The sequence below is a fragment of the Chanos chanos genome, chromosome 7, assembly GCF_902362185.1.
Source record: "Chanos chanos chromosome 7, fChaCha1.1, whole genome shotgun sequence".
NCBI lineage: Eukaryota > Metazoa > Chordata > Actinopteri > Gonorynchiformes > Chanidae > Chanos > Chanos chanos.
The window spans coordinates 33,835,490-33,852,780 of NC_044501.1; the positions used below are offsets into that span (position 1 = coordinate 33,835,490).

Here is a 17,291-nt window from a genome sequence, read left to right on the forward strand (position 1 = left end):
TACACACACACTACACACACGCACGCACGCATACATCCTCCCCCTGAGGTGGGGTGACTCTTTCATTGAGTCAGTGCGTAGGCAGCCAGCTGGGCTCTCTTTCAGCACAGTACTGGGCTTATCTGTCCTCCAGCATATAAAGATGGCACTATCTCCACTCACTACTCCCTTTAAACTCAATTAGGACTGTCAACCGCTCTTTCTATCTCCATATCCGCCCCCACCACCCTCTTTAACTCAGTCCTTCCCCAGCTCCCCCCCCCTCCTCTCGCTCTCTCTCTCTCTCTCTCTCTTTCTCTCCCTCCTTCTCTCTCTTGCTCTGTCCCCCTTTGTCTCTCCCTGCCTTGCACTGAGCTAACCCAATAATATAATAACTCACGGAACCACTTAACCTTTCCCTGTTAATTGATTGTATTTTACTGTCTCCCACAAATGCATTCCCCAAAAATACACGCCTGAGCTGCTTCTCCGTGTCGTGTACTAGGCAAAAATATCACAGCTCAAAAGGATTCTGACACATGAGCACGAGCTCTAATCCCAGCACAGAGAGAAGCCCCAATCTCCTTTTCAATATGATGAGAAAAAAAAAACAAAAAAACAATTTCATGATTTCAGACAGCCGTGTTCTGCTATTTGAGCTCAGTTTGGAGCACGCCAGCATGTGAGTGCAATTAGGTTGTCTTTGTTTATCTTGGGTCTGGCCCGAGTAGGTCTGAGTTTGACCCCCAAACACTAAAAACATAACTGGGACAGAGAGCAGAAGAGAGAGAGAGAAAGAGAGAGAGAGAGAGAGAGAGAGAGAAGTAAAGAGGGAAAAGGTGGCCAGGAGACAGAAGAGGGGGTAGAAACAGAGCAAAAAAGAAAAGAAAGAAGGGAAGACAGCAAGAATAACCGAGTAAAGACGAAAACAGACAAGGCCATGCCGATAGGTTTTTTTTTTAATGAATGACTTGATTGATTCATAATGAATATTATATCTCTTCTGTTAGACCACTATGTGACATACCCGTTGGATGACATATCTTACTATCTATCAACAGTGCCTAAGAGCTGTCAGTGAAGAGCATTTCCATGTTAATGTTTGAGTCTCTATGGCAACAGTGCATGTTTACAACTGTTTCTCAGGAAAGATGACAGGTGACATTCCTCAGTCCATCTCTTCAGCTTTTAGCAAAACCAGTCTGGTGCAGTTCGGAATAACACAGCTCTGACACGTTCCTAAACAGTTCTGTGTAATTTCATCAGTCACATACCTGTTCGGCTTAGTGTAACATGGACGGGATTTGTGAACTGTGTGAATGAACCTCCTTGAAATGTGGATGCGAAGGTTTCACACAAATGAACAGCTCTTAAAATGTGCTGTCACGGACACACACAAAAACACACACACACACACATATTATATAGATATTTCTCACACAGATATCTTGTTATTTTTGTGAACATATCCCTTCACTCTGTGGTGGTCTTTGCTGTGTTACTCTATATGTTTCACCTTGGCCTGCAGCAAATGGAGAGGCTGTTGAAAGATGCTCCAAAGAGGCCATTGTTCTGGGGAATATTCTCCCTCTCTCTTTCTCTCCCTCTCTCTCTCCTTCTCTGTCTGTCTCTCCCTCTCTTACTGTCTCCCTCTCTCTCTCCTCTACAGTCAGTTAACCAACTTGCAGGCGCCCAGTGTCTGCACTGCCCCCAACGCCTTTCTGTGTCCTTACATTCACTCACAGGCCCTCAGTCAGCACTACCAAATCTGCTAGAGGTCAGAGAGAGAGAGGGAGAGAGGGAGAGAGAGAGAGAGAGAGAGAGAGAGAGAGAGAGAGAGAGCGAGAGAGAGAGGGAGAGAGAGAGAGGGAGAGGGAGAGGGAGAGGGAGAGAGAGAGAGAGAGAAAGAGAGAGAGAGAGCGAGAGAGAGAGGGAGAGAGAGAGAGGGAGAGGGAGAGGGAGAGAGAGAGAGAGAGAGAGAGAGAGAGAGCGAGAGAGAGAGGGAGAGAGAGAGAGGGAGAGGGAGAGGGAGAGAGAGAGAGAGAGAGAGAGAGAGAGAGAGAGAAGGATAGAGAGATCACACAGCAAATGAGCTAAACAGTAGAGTAAAAGGACAATACAAACAGACAGAGCTGGAGCAGACACAAAGGAAAGGGTGCATGTTTTTGTGTGTGTGTGTGTGTGTGTGTGTGTGTGTGTGTGTGTGTGTGTGTGTGTGTGTGCGTGTGTGTGTGTGTGTGTGCGTGTGTATGTGCATGTGTGTGCGTGTGCCCGTGTATGTGTGTGAGTGCATGTGTGCGTGTGTGTGTGTGTGTGTGTGTGTTTATGTGTGTGTGTGTGTATGTGTATGAGTGTGTGTGTGCGTGTGTGTGAGTGTGTGTGTGTGTGAGAGAGAGAGAGAGAGAGAGTATGAATTTCATTTCTTTCATAGGTCAGGAAACTCAGGAGAGGCACTCTTAATCTCCGTCTTTCCATTACACAGATTGGTCAGGTCACTGTGGAAGTGCGTGTGTGTGTGTGTGTGTGCGTGTGTGTGTGTGCGTGTGTGTGTGTGCGTGTGTGTGTGTGTGTGTGTGTGTAGACCTATATATACATACACGAGTTTGAGGAGCAAATTCATATATGTGCATCATATGTGAGTTTGCTTCTCTTCGTGTCTGTAATAGGTTCCAAAGAGGAGATTTCTCCTGGGCGATTACGTAACCTGAGGTTGTGAATCAGGTTCCACACTGTGTTGTCACACACAACCCACCTGTTCAAACACATGCACGCACACACACACACACACACACACACGCCCTGTCTGCCAAACAGGAAATGATGGATAAGAATACGATATGATTAACTGGTATCAACCAGATGTAGGACCTTCAGACGTCTCACCATCACAAACCTCTCGTGTATTTACGACCCATCACTACGCATTTCTAAAGCATTTTTAAACTCTTCATAACTGAATATACCATAACGCATAAGTCAGTCCTCCTCACTTTGAATTTATGTGTACAGGAATACCATGCATGTATGATTTCATTCAGCAGGGAAAAATACTACACTATTTTACATCTGGTGTTTATAAGCACGTTTTAAGTTTGGCAAAACTGATGAATACTCAAGAGTCATTACTGGGGCCCCATTTGAAATACACTGGAACGCTCCATTTTTTTTAAACCTTTAAGAACAGTTCTTTAATCAGCTTTCCGCAACTTTAAACAACAGGAATAATGCATTGTTCCTTGAATCTATGGGCTGTCGGAGGCATACCTTGGGATAGAATAACAAGCGAGATTGTTTCCCCATGAATGGTGAAACACTTTGTCAAGTTTGGGGAGCAAGCCAGGAACAAACCATAGTTTACTCCAGCGTTTGGCACGCTGGTAAACCGTGACCACGCTCTTATAACCGGGTAGCAGTGCGGTCGCCCTGGCTCAACCACACAAAGAGAGAGAGGAGCCTGAGCGTTGCACCAGGAGGTGTGGTGTGGTCAGGGCAAAGGCCCCTAATATGCAAGTGCAGATTCCAAAATCTGTGTGTATCCCAGGACGTGCAGTCAACCACAAAAACAGACACACACACACACACACACACACACACACACACACACAACAAAAAGAGTGAATGGTATGAAAGGCATGTACGCATACAATCACACAGAGATACGTACATACACACACACACACACCCATACACACAGAAAGAGCGGTACTGAAATACTTACACACAAACTACATTTACAAACATACCACCACCAACCCAACTGCATGAATAAAAAAATTGAAATAAAAAATGCACACACACACACACGGATGCGTGTACACACTAAATCAGGAACACCAATATAGATGTATGCATACTCACAAACACAAACAGACAGGCTCACAAATAATGCACATAGCACCCACAAAACAAGCCGCACAGACAAAGACAACCACACAAAACATACAGGCCCACAGAGACATCCAAACGGGCAGTTGTGTAACAGAAAAACAAACCCTGTTTCTGGGACTCAGCCATTCAGCTCCAAATACAATAAATCTCAATAGCACATGCAAGAAAAAAAAAAAAACAAAAAAAAAAACGCTCTTATACTTTGACCATACACGTCAGTATGTTATTGCCAACCCATACCCATATCCTATGGAACAGACTTTTCCACAGTCTCTCAGGCCTGGCAGACACCCACACGCTGTAAACCGCTCCTGTGGAGAAGTCTCCAAAAGAGCTGATCCGAGATCAGTGTCTTAAACCTTGACCCAAACCTCAACCATTTTAATAGAGAGGCAAAACCGAGCCAAGACCTGCCTATTAAGAGCCACATTAGCCAATCAGTTGCAGCCGAACGCCCTATTGCTCGTATACCCCTGCTGTCTCCCTGAAGGCTACGGCTGTGTGTAAATATCATAATAGTAAGGAAACATGATTGGCTCGTTAAAGTAAATGAAATGCCCATCCAAAGCCAAAAGGCAAATCTTCAGTCAGGGTTTAACCGCCGCAGAGAGATCATTTAATGCTTTGTTTGAGCACAGATTGTTTAACGGAGGTAAAAGTCGTAACAAATGGAAGCAGTGCACTGCCTCCCAGCACAGTGGAGGAAGAAGAAGAGAAGTAAACAAACACAAACAGACAGCTATCGCCGGTCGAACGCAGGTTTTCCTCCTAAGAAAAGAAAGCTGTAGGGACAGCACCTCATTTGGTAAATGATATAGGCTTCCATGCTGCAGTCATAATTCTTTCATGTTATGTTATTCTTTCATAATTCTTTAAAGCTGTTATGACCGCAAGGACGTTTATTTCTATTCACATCTTTTAGAGTTAGCAAGCTGCACTCTGTAAACATGAAACATCCATAACTTCAGCAACATGTTTAATGGCATTATCTGTGAGGTAGAGGAGGAGGAGGAGGAGGAGGAGGAGGAGGAGAGAATAGGAGAAGAGATAACGTGTTCGTTTGGAACTCTTCTCCTCTCTGCGGGTAACGTGACTGTGGATTAATAAGAGGAGTGAAAGTGGAAAACATCTGCTGTGCATTATGGCATATAGGAGGACGCCCGAGCACCGTGCACTCCAGCAAGTGAGCCGGGGACCTGCAGGCGCACGCGCACCGCGCACACACACACACACATACACACACACACATACACACACACAGAAACACACACACACATACATGCACACGCGCACACACACACAATCCACACGACGCTCATTTCCTGCCTGTAGAGTGAGGCCAGGCCATCAGTATCATTCCATTCACTTTGCCCCATTCCCCCTTTTTCTTTACCTCCACTCCTATTCCCCCCTTTTTCTTTACCTCCACTCCTATTCCCCCCTTTTTCTTTACCTCCACTCCTATTCCCCCCTTTTTCTTTACCTCCACTCCTATTCCCCCTTTTTCTTTACCTCCACTCCTATTCCCCCCTTTTTCTTTACCTCCACTCCTATTCCCCCTTTTTTCTTTACCTCCACTCCTATTCCCCCCTTTTTCTTTACCTCCACTCCTATTCCCCCCTTTTTCTTTACCTCCACTGCTATTCCCCCCTTTTTCTTTACCTCCACCCCCATCCCCCTAACACATCACAGACTGGGGAGTTTCACAGTCAAAAGCAGAGCTGGAGTGATGTCGTGGATGGTTCTGTGTATGAGAAGAGTCTGTGATCTTCAAAGCACTGTGAGAGACACGTCACATGCTTTTTTTTTTCACACCAAGTACATTTAAACCATCTATGGGATCAATCCAAACTCAATCAGTTACATTAGCATAGCTGCTGAAAAGGCAGTCTCCCTTTACAAGGCTTACTGGAAGGAAAACAGCAATGTAGAGAGCAAGGAGGAGGAGCCCAAATATGCCTTAGGGAAAGTTAGGCGCTGGTCACTGTCTGAGAAAACGTAACTGAATCGCACTTGGAGACGCATTCTTTATTTCTGAAATATGAACAATTCTTATTAAGAGCGAAGTCAGCGATTATTAGGTCGAATAGCAGAACTGTTTTTTTTTCTTTAAACAGATGGACCAACATGAAGCTCTAAGAAACATTACATAAATAACATTACATAAACCATTACAATTACGTTACATAAATTCAAAGATGCCGACAGGCTTAGCTGTAAACACGAGCAGAATCGATAATACAAAGGCCCGTGTCAGTAAGGTCTCTTTTCCAGGGTGACCTTAGAAATCCTCAAAACCAGGCGATTACTCAACTCTTTCTGCCCATCCGGCCCACGTTATAAATGTCATTGCCGATTCCTTCCCCTCTGGCTGATCACAGCAGTGCATTGGTTGGTAGAAGGAAAGAAAACCCACAGTCAGATCGTAGCGTTGATTTAGGCGCTGCCAGACGACCGGCTATCCCAGCATGCCGGCGGCACATATCGTGTCCTTGGCACAAATTAAACGCCACTGAGACAAAAAAAAAAAAAGACCTGCACTATTAGCTGTACCTTCTCAGCGGTCAGCGCCAAAAATAAACAAATGTAACAACAAACGCAGCGGTGAGCGTTGCGGTATGAACGCCAACTATGATATAATGCTGAGAAGCTGGGTTTTTCGGGCCTGCTAAGGACAGCACAAATTCATATTGTTACCACTGACAACACTGAGCCACTGAACGGATTTAAGAGCAGACAGTAGTGTGTGAAAACTCGTTCTGACATATGTTACGCCCACCTCTGCACAGGCTGAGGTGGGTGGGCATGTCACCCAGAGATTAAGGGTCAAAGTTCAAAGTTGGGCACAAGTCACCCTTCCTTTTAGCCTCTCACATCAAAGCGGCGCGTAGAATTAATGAAACATCAACAAAGCGATGACCAGACGCTCGCTTTTCTCTTTCATCTGTTCCAACGATGCAAAATCTGAGACCATCAAAGAAGACCGCTACGTCTGCCTAATCCATAACATTCTGACTCAACCCCTCTGGCCCACAAACAGACAATTTTACACAGACTCTGTTTTCATGAAATATGGATCAAGAGAAATGTAAGTATTTCCCAGGAAAGCAGGAAACCTCCTGCGTTGAAAACTCTCTGATATGTGTGTCCTTGAAGAATCCAAAAGTTCATTTCACATCTCTAGGCATGCTCAACGTCGTAAATACTAACTTTCACAAGGAGATTTGGAAAACAAACTGCATAAAAGCAATGGGGGGGGGGGGGGGGGGGGACACCAACAAAAGACAAGTATCAAAGCCACCCTGCAGCTAAGTCTCTGGATTCCAATTAAATCTTGCAACCTGTAATGGTTTAGAAATGTCAAGCTGTGTATGTGACTGAGACGCTGAATCCATGACTTCCACAAATGTCACATGATGACAGAGACAAATTTTTTTTTTTTTTTTTTTTTGCTGCCCATGACGCCGAGGGCATGTCTGAATAGTCTCTCTCATGCTCCCATTATCTATCTTTCTCTCTCTCTCTCTTTCTCTTTTTTTTATATACAGAAAAGAAAGGATAAGAAGAAGTGCAGATGTTGAGTCAGAGAGTCAGTGTCCGGGGCCTGACTGGTTTATGGGCGGGGGACCAACAGCTGAGTGATTTTGCAGGAATAACACGCAGCAATTACAAACATGTCAGCCTATTTCAAATCTGCACACTCGACACACTCGAACTAAAACATTTGTGTTTGTGTCCTAATGTTTCGGCTATGTTTCAAGCACATTTTCTGAGAACTCATATAAAAGGGGAAAAAAAACAGGGACTTATTACTGTTTACAACTCTGAAATCTGTTTGAAAATGAAGCCCACCCCTAAAGACACTGTGGATCCAGAAAAGATTTCAATTATTCCCTGATATGCTGCTAAATAAGCTGACCATGCCAGCTTTCTTAGTTTCTTCACAAGGAACCAAAAAACAAAAAAAACATCTTAAAAGATTTTTGGAGTATTTAATAGAGTCAGCCCGAGACCTGCTAATATGCCACCACCGAATGCAAAAATCATGCAAAAAAAATGCAGAGATCTTGAGTGATGTGACCAGAACAGCTGTGTAGATTCTGCTGTGTAGGTTCTGTGTAATTTGGTGTCCCAGTGTGAGGCTGGTGAAGGTATGGATCAGTGAGTGTGTGTCATTGAGAAGTGTGAAGTTTGCTCGATGAATGGGCAGTCAGGACAAGGCTGTGGCTGCCACACAGACAACTGACAGCACAACTCACTCGTTACTAATAGCACACACATACGCACGCACACACACACACACACACACACACACACACGCACGCAGACTTGTAAACATAGAGGTATGAGCCCTCCATCTATAAAAATATAAATAAACAACCCCACCCACACAAATTCTTGTCACTCTCAGAATTCTTAGACATACGAATACACACACACTTATACACACGAACATGTAAACATACAAGTATGAGCCCTTCATACACGTAAATATCCACCCACACAAATTAGTGCTACTCTGAAAATTCACACACACACACACACACACGTGCACACACACCCACATACATAGACACAGACACAGACACAGACACACACACACACACACACACACACACGCACACACACACATAACTTTCTGCGTGTTACCTGTGAAGAAGGGTATGGTGTACGGAGCGTCCGAGCCCTTGGGTTCTACCTGCCTGCCCTGTCCCGGAGATCTCTTCCTCCGCCAGCGCATCTCAGCAACACTCTCAGTCTGACAGGTCTGAGAATCCACACACACACACACACACGCAGGAACTCTCCCTCTCTTATCCTCTTCTGTTTCTCTGTATCACGTCTTCTTTAAGAATCACCTGTCACTCACACACTGTTCAGCAGTTACATTAGTCAAGATCATCTTACACACAGACACGCACGCACACATTGCACGCTCCTCACACACAAGTAAAAGAGTTCACAGAATATGAGAGAGGATGCTTCTGCCTGTGTTCATAACGTGTTATCTCTCTCTCGCTCTCTCTCGCTCTTTCTCCTTTTCTCTCTCTCTCTCTCTCTCCTTTGCCTTCATCAACAGTTCCGCGTCTCTCCTCACTGCAGTGGATTCTGCAGTGTCAGCCCCATGCCATAGCACATACTCACTCATTCTCACACACACACACACACACACACACCCACCCATACACTCGAGTCCAAAGCACAACACTACACGATGGGACATAAACAAATGCACATAAACACAGTTAGATGTACCTCATGTACCTCATCGCAGACACAGCCAAAACGCAGACATTTTCATAAACAAGCAACGCGCAAACATCGCACATTCTTGCGCCAGGAGTAAGACATTGAGCTACACGCGCGTGTACACACGCGGACAGACGCCCGCAAACGCAGACACGCAATGTGGACAGCATAAAAACACTGATAAACTGAGGTACTTAACCCATGAATGAACATACAAACTGGCATGTTGACACACAGTGACTGACATGCCAGTGTAATTCACATCCACAGTAAAGAGCGGCTGCACGTTGTCATACTACATCCCAAGCTTCCTCTGTCTTGCCTGTAATGTGGTCAGAAATGCTGTTAAAAGTGGAAATTTGTGGCAAGAGTAGTCAGTTTAAGAGGAACACAATGAACCAGGGAGTATAAATAAGAGGTAGTTAATACCGCGTGGCTCTCTGTGGCCGACGAGAGAAATAATCTCATATATTAATCCACAGTAAACAATTGCATGACATGCACTTTGCAACAAACATGCGCTCTGTTTACAAACAAGTCCACAAGTTACTGCAGTGCTGTGCTCTGTGTGTGTGTGTGTGTGTGTGTGTGTGTGTGTGTGTGTGTGTGTGTGTGTGTGTGTGTGTGTGTGTGTGCCAAATTTGGATAGGGTGGGGCAGAGCACAGGGGTGCGTTCACACATAAGGTCCCCATCACAGTGCCAGAATGAAAGCTCAGTATGAGTTGAGTGGCCAGCACTGTCTGTTCTCTTATTGCCTTCTCACACCTTCCACTTCCCAACCAGGCACTGCAGATTTCTCCAGCCAACACCCCTGCCTCTGTTTATTTTTAATACAACTCCAAAAACCGCAACCTAAACCTGGAAGAAAAAAAACAGGGAAAAAAAGCCAAAAGCTCCCCGCTTCCACTTGTACTGTTCATCTCCTCTCTTCTTTGCTCCTCTTGCGTTCTCCTCTCTTTGCTCCTCCACACTCCTCTCTTCTTCTCCTCACTTCTCCTCTTCCCTATTCTTCTCTCTATTCTCTGGGTCCCCAGCCATCTGGAAATCATTTTCCATCTATTACGACACCGGCAGTCTGGGCTGTTTGTTGATCTTGAAAATGAGCCATTTCCCAATTAAACGTAAATTCCTTTGCCCGTTAATACTGTACTGATAAAACACATCCAGCGACAAAAGCTTTAGGTGTTAAGAGTTACTACGGTGCACACACATGTGCTTGGACCGTTTCTCTCTTCATTAATCATTTTTACACCACAAGGAGAGTATCAGTACATCTGCATGAGCCAAAAGGAAGTAAAGAGAGTCCAGGGAACGAAGGGGATGATTTAGAGGAAGATGGGTATACTCAAGCCATGGTCCATCTATAGATGCTCGGTGTACACCTGTGATCTCCATGGCGACAAAGGCCATGTGAAAGCAATGCTTGTTATGGGTTTTCACCCTAAGGTCCTTTACCTGAGGCACAAGGCCAAACAATCTAGAGGTCAGATGAGGTAACCCTCAGGGGGACGACATCAAAACTATGGTAGCAAAGAACTGACCGGAGGCCTCATTGCTATGGCAACGCTTAGTTCACAGACAATCTTTAATTATTTCATGGGCTTTGCTGTGGCCTACCTTCAGTTGTGAATGTAACAAGGTTTCAGATTATGAATGCAGCACTGGTAAAGTCCGTTCTCTCATACAGAAAGAAAAGAGAGAGAACTGGACACAAAGAGAGAGAGGGGGAGACAGAGAGAGAGAGAGAGAGAGAGAGAGAGCACAAATATGCTTTTGATGTGTTATGTTTCCAGGCCATCACACGCAGAAGAGTGTCACTTCATTTATTAGCCATGTTGAATGTGTAGGGGGAAAGCAGATTCTGTCCAGATGCTGTGTCCTACCTTCAAGTGTGAATGTAACAAGATTTCAGATTATGGTAAAGTCCGGTAAAGTCCGCTCTCTCAGACAGAAAGAAAAGAGAGAACTGGACACAAAGAGAAGAGAGGGGGAGACAGAAAGAAAAGAGAGAGAGCACAAATATGCTTTTGATGTGTTATGTTTCCAGGCCATCACATGCAAAAGAATGTCACTTCATTTGTGCACTGTCGTTAGTAAGTTAGTAAAACACGGAATACATTTATTCAAAACTAATACTGTGGTCAATAAGGTGCTAAAGTAAAACAGAAAAGACACACAATTCATGCTCTTTGCTGATCTTCCAATACACACAGCTGTTATGAGTCATCTGTGTGAGAAATGTATGTGAACTTTGTTTTGTGTGTGTGTGTTTTGTGTGTGTGTGTGTGTGTGTGTGTGCGTGTGCGCGCGCTTGTACGTATGTGAACTCCACAGAGGTTCAGAGGAAGTTGAGCCCCGTTCCTGAACGATATGAATCTATGAGGAGCTCACAGTGTAAACACGGGAGAGAGGGATGACTCAAAGAGGAAGAACTTCGGTTTTCCCAAGCGCTGGAAGACCATCGGAAAAGCTGCACAGGGACTTTTGTCACCGTGGAAGTCTTGCCATTAACAAGAGCCAAAGCGTTCAAATTTATTAGCTATGTTGAATGTGTTGGGAAAAGCAGATTCTGTCCAGATTACAAGCAGTCAGCTCTTTTGTGCTATTACACCATTGTGTTGTCATGGCAACAGTGGGTGGGGGCTATAATAATTTGTGGAGGCTCATGGACTGTCTCTCCATGAGAATCAAAGGAGTGAAAAACTCTGTAGCCAAGAAGAAGTTGCACAACTGCCCAGAGCAGCGGTGGGATTCCAGAACAGGAAAGTCAAGCGTTGTACTGCACATGTTCAACACACACACACACACACATACACACACACAAATTCAAAAGTCCCCACTGTGTAACTCTAACTCGAGCCACTGAGCGCACAGAGAGTGGCCCTGAATCACCGTACAGGCATCTGGCCTCCAGATAGACACACGTATTGTTATGAAACTACTCCCTGAGGGTGGATGACTCCATAACGCAACCCTGACGTTGCTCTGCCTTAATCACCCTGTCAGCACGGCCGTGCAAATCCAGCTTTAAGCCGCCGGTCTCGTCGCGTATAGCTTTTCCCACGAGATGCAAGCCCAGCTCTTCGCAGAGCGTACTTGGATGTGGCAGCGTTTGGACCTGTTGCGCAACTGTTGCTTTTCATTTGAACTGACAAATTGGTTCCTTTTGTGTTTGGATGGTGTATTCCCTCCAAATGAAGGGAGACTTTTGCTGTAGCGCGGTTGCTCTTGCTTGAAAATACAGCCCCATGAACATAATGATAGGTATGGTTAATTCTGAAGGGAGTGGGGGTATGATTAACTTCGGAAAGGGGGAGGGGGGGGCGTGATCTGACTGTCCCTTGGTGTCTTTCATACCTGGACAATTGCCACAGCAACCAGACCCCAAGCCAGAAGTGCAACAGAGAAGAGGAGGGGGGAAAAAAAAAAACATGATTGGAATTACACAAAGAAGAAACTTTCTGAGAGCACAAGTGGAGACTCTGGCTTGTCGCCAAGAGAGGAAAAAAATTGGCCAAGCAGGAAGTTGTTAATAGTTTCTTCAGCATTTCACCTGGATTTATCTTCCCCACTAGAACTATTCCTTCAGTTCTATCCTGACCCTCTCTCTCTCTCTCGCTCTTTCTCTCTCTCTTTCTCTCTCTCTCTCCCTATTCTTTACCTCCTCCCCCACTCTCTCTCCTCATTCTGCCTACACTTTTGTCTTGAATTCTCACTCCTTAAACAATGGTCCTTAATCTTTCCAGCTAGAAAAAAAGGGGGGGGGCACAGGTTCTCTCCTCCTCTAGACTCGGAGAATGTCTGAGCGCCACGCTTCTAAAACCCTTAGAGCTGAGTTATTCTGACCCCACTAACCTAAGGATTTTACAGAACCCTTTCCAAAAGTAACATCATTAACCTGTAGTCCAGGTTCTCCTCAAGCATGATGGACTAACAGGACTTAAAGAACGAACTGAAAAACCGATCAGAAGAAAAACATTCACACACTCACAAGACTAACATTAAGTGTTTTTTCTGAATTTCATGGTGGTTGTGTGGTACTTTCTCACACTGTGGACCACACATACAGCAAAGAGTGATACATGCTTCTCAAAGAATCAGCAGTTTTAACTCCCTGTCAGAAAAGTTAACCTTTCCATATAGAGGACAAGGATCCGCTGTGGGCTGCGTGAGAAAGCAAGACTGCTGTGTTGGAGTAGAATAGAATGGAGAGATGATGAGCCTCCGTTCTCAATCTTGATGCTTCTGCCCTCACATGCACGCACACACGCAAACGCACACACACACACACACACACACACACACACACACACACACACAATCACCTATGGTACGGTCCTGTGACTCAGGGTTATTCTGACTTTCTGACTCCCACTTGAACTCATCAGGAATGAGTTGATCGCTGTGTGTTTACCAGCACCACTCTCAGACACACACACACACACAGAGAGACAGAGAGAGGGAGAGAGGGAGAGAGAGAGACAGAGAGAGAGAGAGAGACAGAGAGAGAAGGAGCCTCCTTGTTCATGGAGATGTTTCTGTTTCACATGCCAATCTTGACTCGGATTACATCGGCAACCCCGTGCTCTATTACAGTAACTGTAAAAAGCTAAGAGCAAGAACGACCCTGGATGTGTCACAGGAAGGACAAGATTCTAAGCTGCTCCTTCACCTTCTGTCCTCATCAAACACTGACAGACAGTTTCCAATGGGAACTTAACCCCTGTTACCAGACCACGGTGCCGGAAAGGGGACGTTTGTTGCCAAAGAATTTTGTGGTGTGTCGAGATCTATTTCCGCTGAACTGGACTTGTCAAAAAAAAAAAAAAAAAAAAAAAAAAGGTGGCCCAAGTTCAAGGAGCGGGAACTCATTACCCTATTATCACACTCATTTCTCAGGCCACCAAGATAATCTCCATGTTTTGATACTGCTGTGGTCTATAACGCCGTTGATAAGGGTTGGGATACAGGTGCGGAAACTCCACGGACAAGGCCAGATGTGCTGGACTGAGGGGTAGAGTAAAGCTGTGCGCCAACCACGTTTCCACTGATAAGAAAAAAAGGAAGGAGATGTATGGAAATATTCTGCACATCTTCAGCTGGCAATGCTCAGATTCTCCATTGTAACACAGAAAAGCGTGGGAGGCATGATAGAATGAGTTCACGCTGATTGTTATGCAGATGCTAATAGGACACAAGTTTTAAAAAGACACAACTTTTAATAAGATCATTCGAAAGATAAACACATGCGCGAAGGCATCTTTTGATTGTTAAAAGATTAGGCACAAAGTCATACACTTTCAATCACTGTTCAGTTAAGTCCTTACAAGGACAGCGTTCTAGTTTTTTTTTTTTCTTCCCTATTTGGATAGCTGTCAAAGGACTTCTGTGGAGACACAGATTCCTTTTGTACACATTAATGAATCTCTTGCTTGTGCTATCTCTCTTTTATAGATAAATAACCAGAACACTCTCTGTCTCTCTCTCTCATGATGTACTGTAGCTTAGCTTCGTTGGGGAGTAATTATACTGAGTATGACCATACTCAACGCTGACAACCCGCACGTCATGAAGTAGCTTATAAATGTAAACCTCCGTCCGCTGTTTTTAATTATCATCAATCTGTGGCACTTGACCCCACCTTGCAAACGAATTTTATTTACTGGGCCTAGTAGTCAAAAATCCAAATGCGTCCACAACAGTTGGTGCAAGAATGTTCCAAGAGTGAGGTTATTGCTTCCAGACAAATAGCCTGTGGTCTGCTGCATATTTACATTACAGGCACGCGCACGACTCGTTTGTTTGAAATAACCGCTCCTTATCGAAACAGGGTGAAACTGTCTACAACTTAGATGGATGTAGGAAAAAATTACTGTGATTAACTGACAGGGTTGTGCTGGTAAAACAGTCATCTAAGGCTTATTCCTAGCTTTAGCCATCTGTAATACACAGGTAGGGATGGTAAAGTTAGTGAATCATACCCGACTACCTGCCGAAGGATGTATGTTTACCCCGCTCCCTCATTCTAACTCGAGCTAGACTTCAACAAAGTGATAAGTAAACCGAAGTTCATTTACAGAGTCAAGGAATTCGGTCAACCGTCATGATATAAGGGTGAAAAAAAGTTACACTCTTACTCTTTGGCGGTTGCTTGCTGGACAGAGCGGAGATGTGTTTCTGTAAATTGATAACTTTATTCTCCAACGTTCCAGACCGGTGACAAATGGACACGAGCTCGCCCTCGAGCTCCTCCAAGATGCTGACCGATTGCCTTGATAGATCCGAGAGCTGCCTGAGAATAGAGCACAGGGTAAAGCCGCACACATCAACCAAGTCCGTGAAAATCGCGCCCTGTCTCTTCGTGTCACTTTTGCAGACATCTTTAGGTAGTATTGTCCTCTTGCAAAAAGGCATTTTCTTTTCTATTCTATTCCAATGCGGGCTATCGAAGTCCCTTTCACTGCAAGTGTGTACTTGCCGTGCGATGAACTCTGTTGTTGACGAAACCTTCAATTGAGTCGCGAATACAGTGCTGGCATTTTTTGCATTGCGATTGATTGTCCACTGTGCGGAGCTCTGTTACACTACTGTAGACAGGCTATGTTCTTCTTAAAGCCAAACCTGCGAGGGAGGTTGCAATACTCATGACTTCGGCTAAGCAAACAGCAGCCCAGCAAGACGTCACCCTTCAGCGAGAAACAAGACCCTGACTGACCGCGCTCTGCAAAAGAATTATGAGCAGAATTCCACCCCCCTCCAAAATGAACAAATGTAAGTTATGTCCCTAAGCAGTACACTGCTGATAGTCACCAGACTGAGAAGTCCACATAATTTGATCACATCCATTGATCTTTATCACGAATGACTCATATTCATATTTTGGAGGTTCTAAAACATACTCAATGCAGATAAGGGTCGTAATGCCAGAACGGGCACTACAAACACGTACAGTCTGGGGTATGATGTCTGTACCTCATAAATCCACTGTATTCCTCATCCAACAGCTGAAGACTCAGTGGACCTTTCAAAGAAACAGAAACACAGCTCAACAGAATATAGAACCTCGTGAAAAAACAAAGCGCAAGGGGGAAAGGAGGAGTTTTAACAGCTGCGCTTGGAAACCAAAAGAAAAATTCCAGCACAGTAAAAGCACCCAGGTTCTACAGTGAGAGAAGCAGTCCTCCATACACACACACACACACACACACACACACTCCGTCCTCCACATGTTCGCCCCTCCCAAAACACACATCTGGTTCGTGCACCCCCACCCTGACACAGAACTTGGCCCACCTAGATGTTTTTGTTCATCCAGTCCGTGTGTCTCTCAGAGAGGGAAGAGAGAGAAAGAGAGAGATTGAACGTTGTATTCATCACGGCAGATACCGATGAGTAACAAGAGGGTCGCTTGCACATCTCCCATGTTCACTTATCTTATCAAGGGTGTTTGCTATAGCATGATGTGAGAGTCTATCACATGGAGGGAATTGATTGGAAACATCTGGGCCCACTGCTTGCCTGACTGCCTGCTCTCCAGCTAAACATGACTGTCTCCATTGTTCCTGGGTCCCCCGCCCCTACTCCCAGGCCAAAAAGCGTACGAGGAGAAACACTCCTGAAGGACCTTTCTCCTGACTAACCCCTCCGCCCCCCCCCCCCCCCTTCATTTAAAGTACTCTTTTCCTCTCTCTCTCTTCTCTCATAGTTTCTTCCTTTTTCTTCTTTCTTTTTCAACCTTTCTTTTTCTGACCCGTTTCCGCACACACAGGTACCTGCCAAATGGTGTTTCGAAGCCAAGGACCTCTTGTATAATCAGATCAAAGAGAATGTTCTCTTTTTACACAGGGTGGGGGCACAACCAAGGCAGTGTAATGTGAGAGCCTGGTGAATCTCACAATTCGTTTTCAAAAGACGAGTCCGGCCAAAAAACAGACCCATATCTCAGCAGCGATCGCCATGCACCTCTCTGTGATGCATAATGGGTCTAAAAGACCAAACGTCCACCAGTAGCAATCAATTTTTTTTCAAGTATACTGTATTAGCACCAGTGTTTGGCTGCAGCGATGTGAATTAAAGATACATGAAGATACATTTGAAGATACACAAGCAACCTGAAGACAAATGAAGATGTTTGTGAAGTTGGAGCTGATTTATTATACCTTTTTCCTCACAG

The 17,291-nt window shown here is 44.9% G+C and overlaps 1 protein-coding gene across 1 annotated transcript in view; it reads right to left on the reverse strand.

The window, feature by feature from the left end:
• Nucleotides 1-15,532, reverse strand: part of nhsl2 (NHS-like 2) — a 59,710-nt gene extending 44,178 nt beyond the window's left edge. Inside the window, exon 1 of the mRNA XM_030779215.1 lies at nucleotides 15,256-15,532. Coding sequence (XP_030635075.1) covers nucleotides 15,256-15,532 — 277 coding nt within the window. The remainder of the gene's footprint in view (nucleotides 1-15,255) is intronic.
• Nucleotides 15,533-17,291: the final 1,759 nt, after the last annotated feature.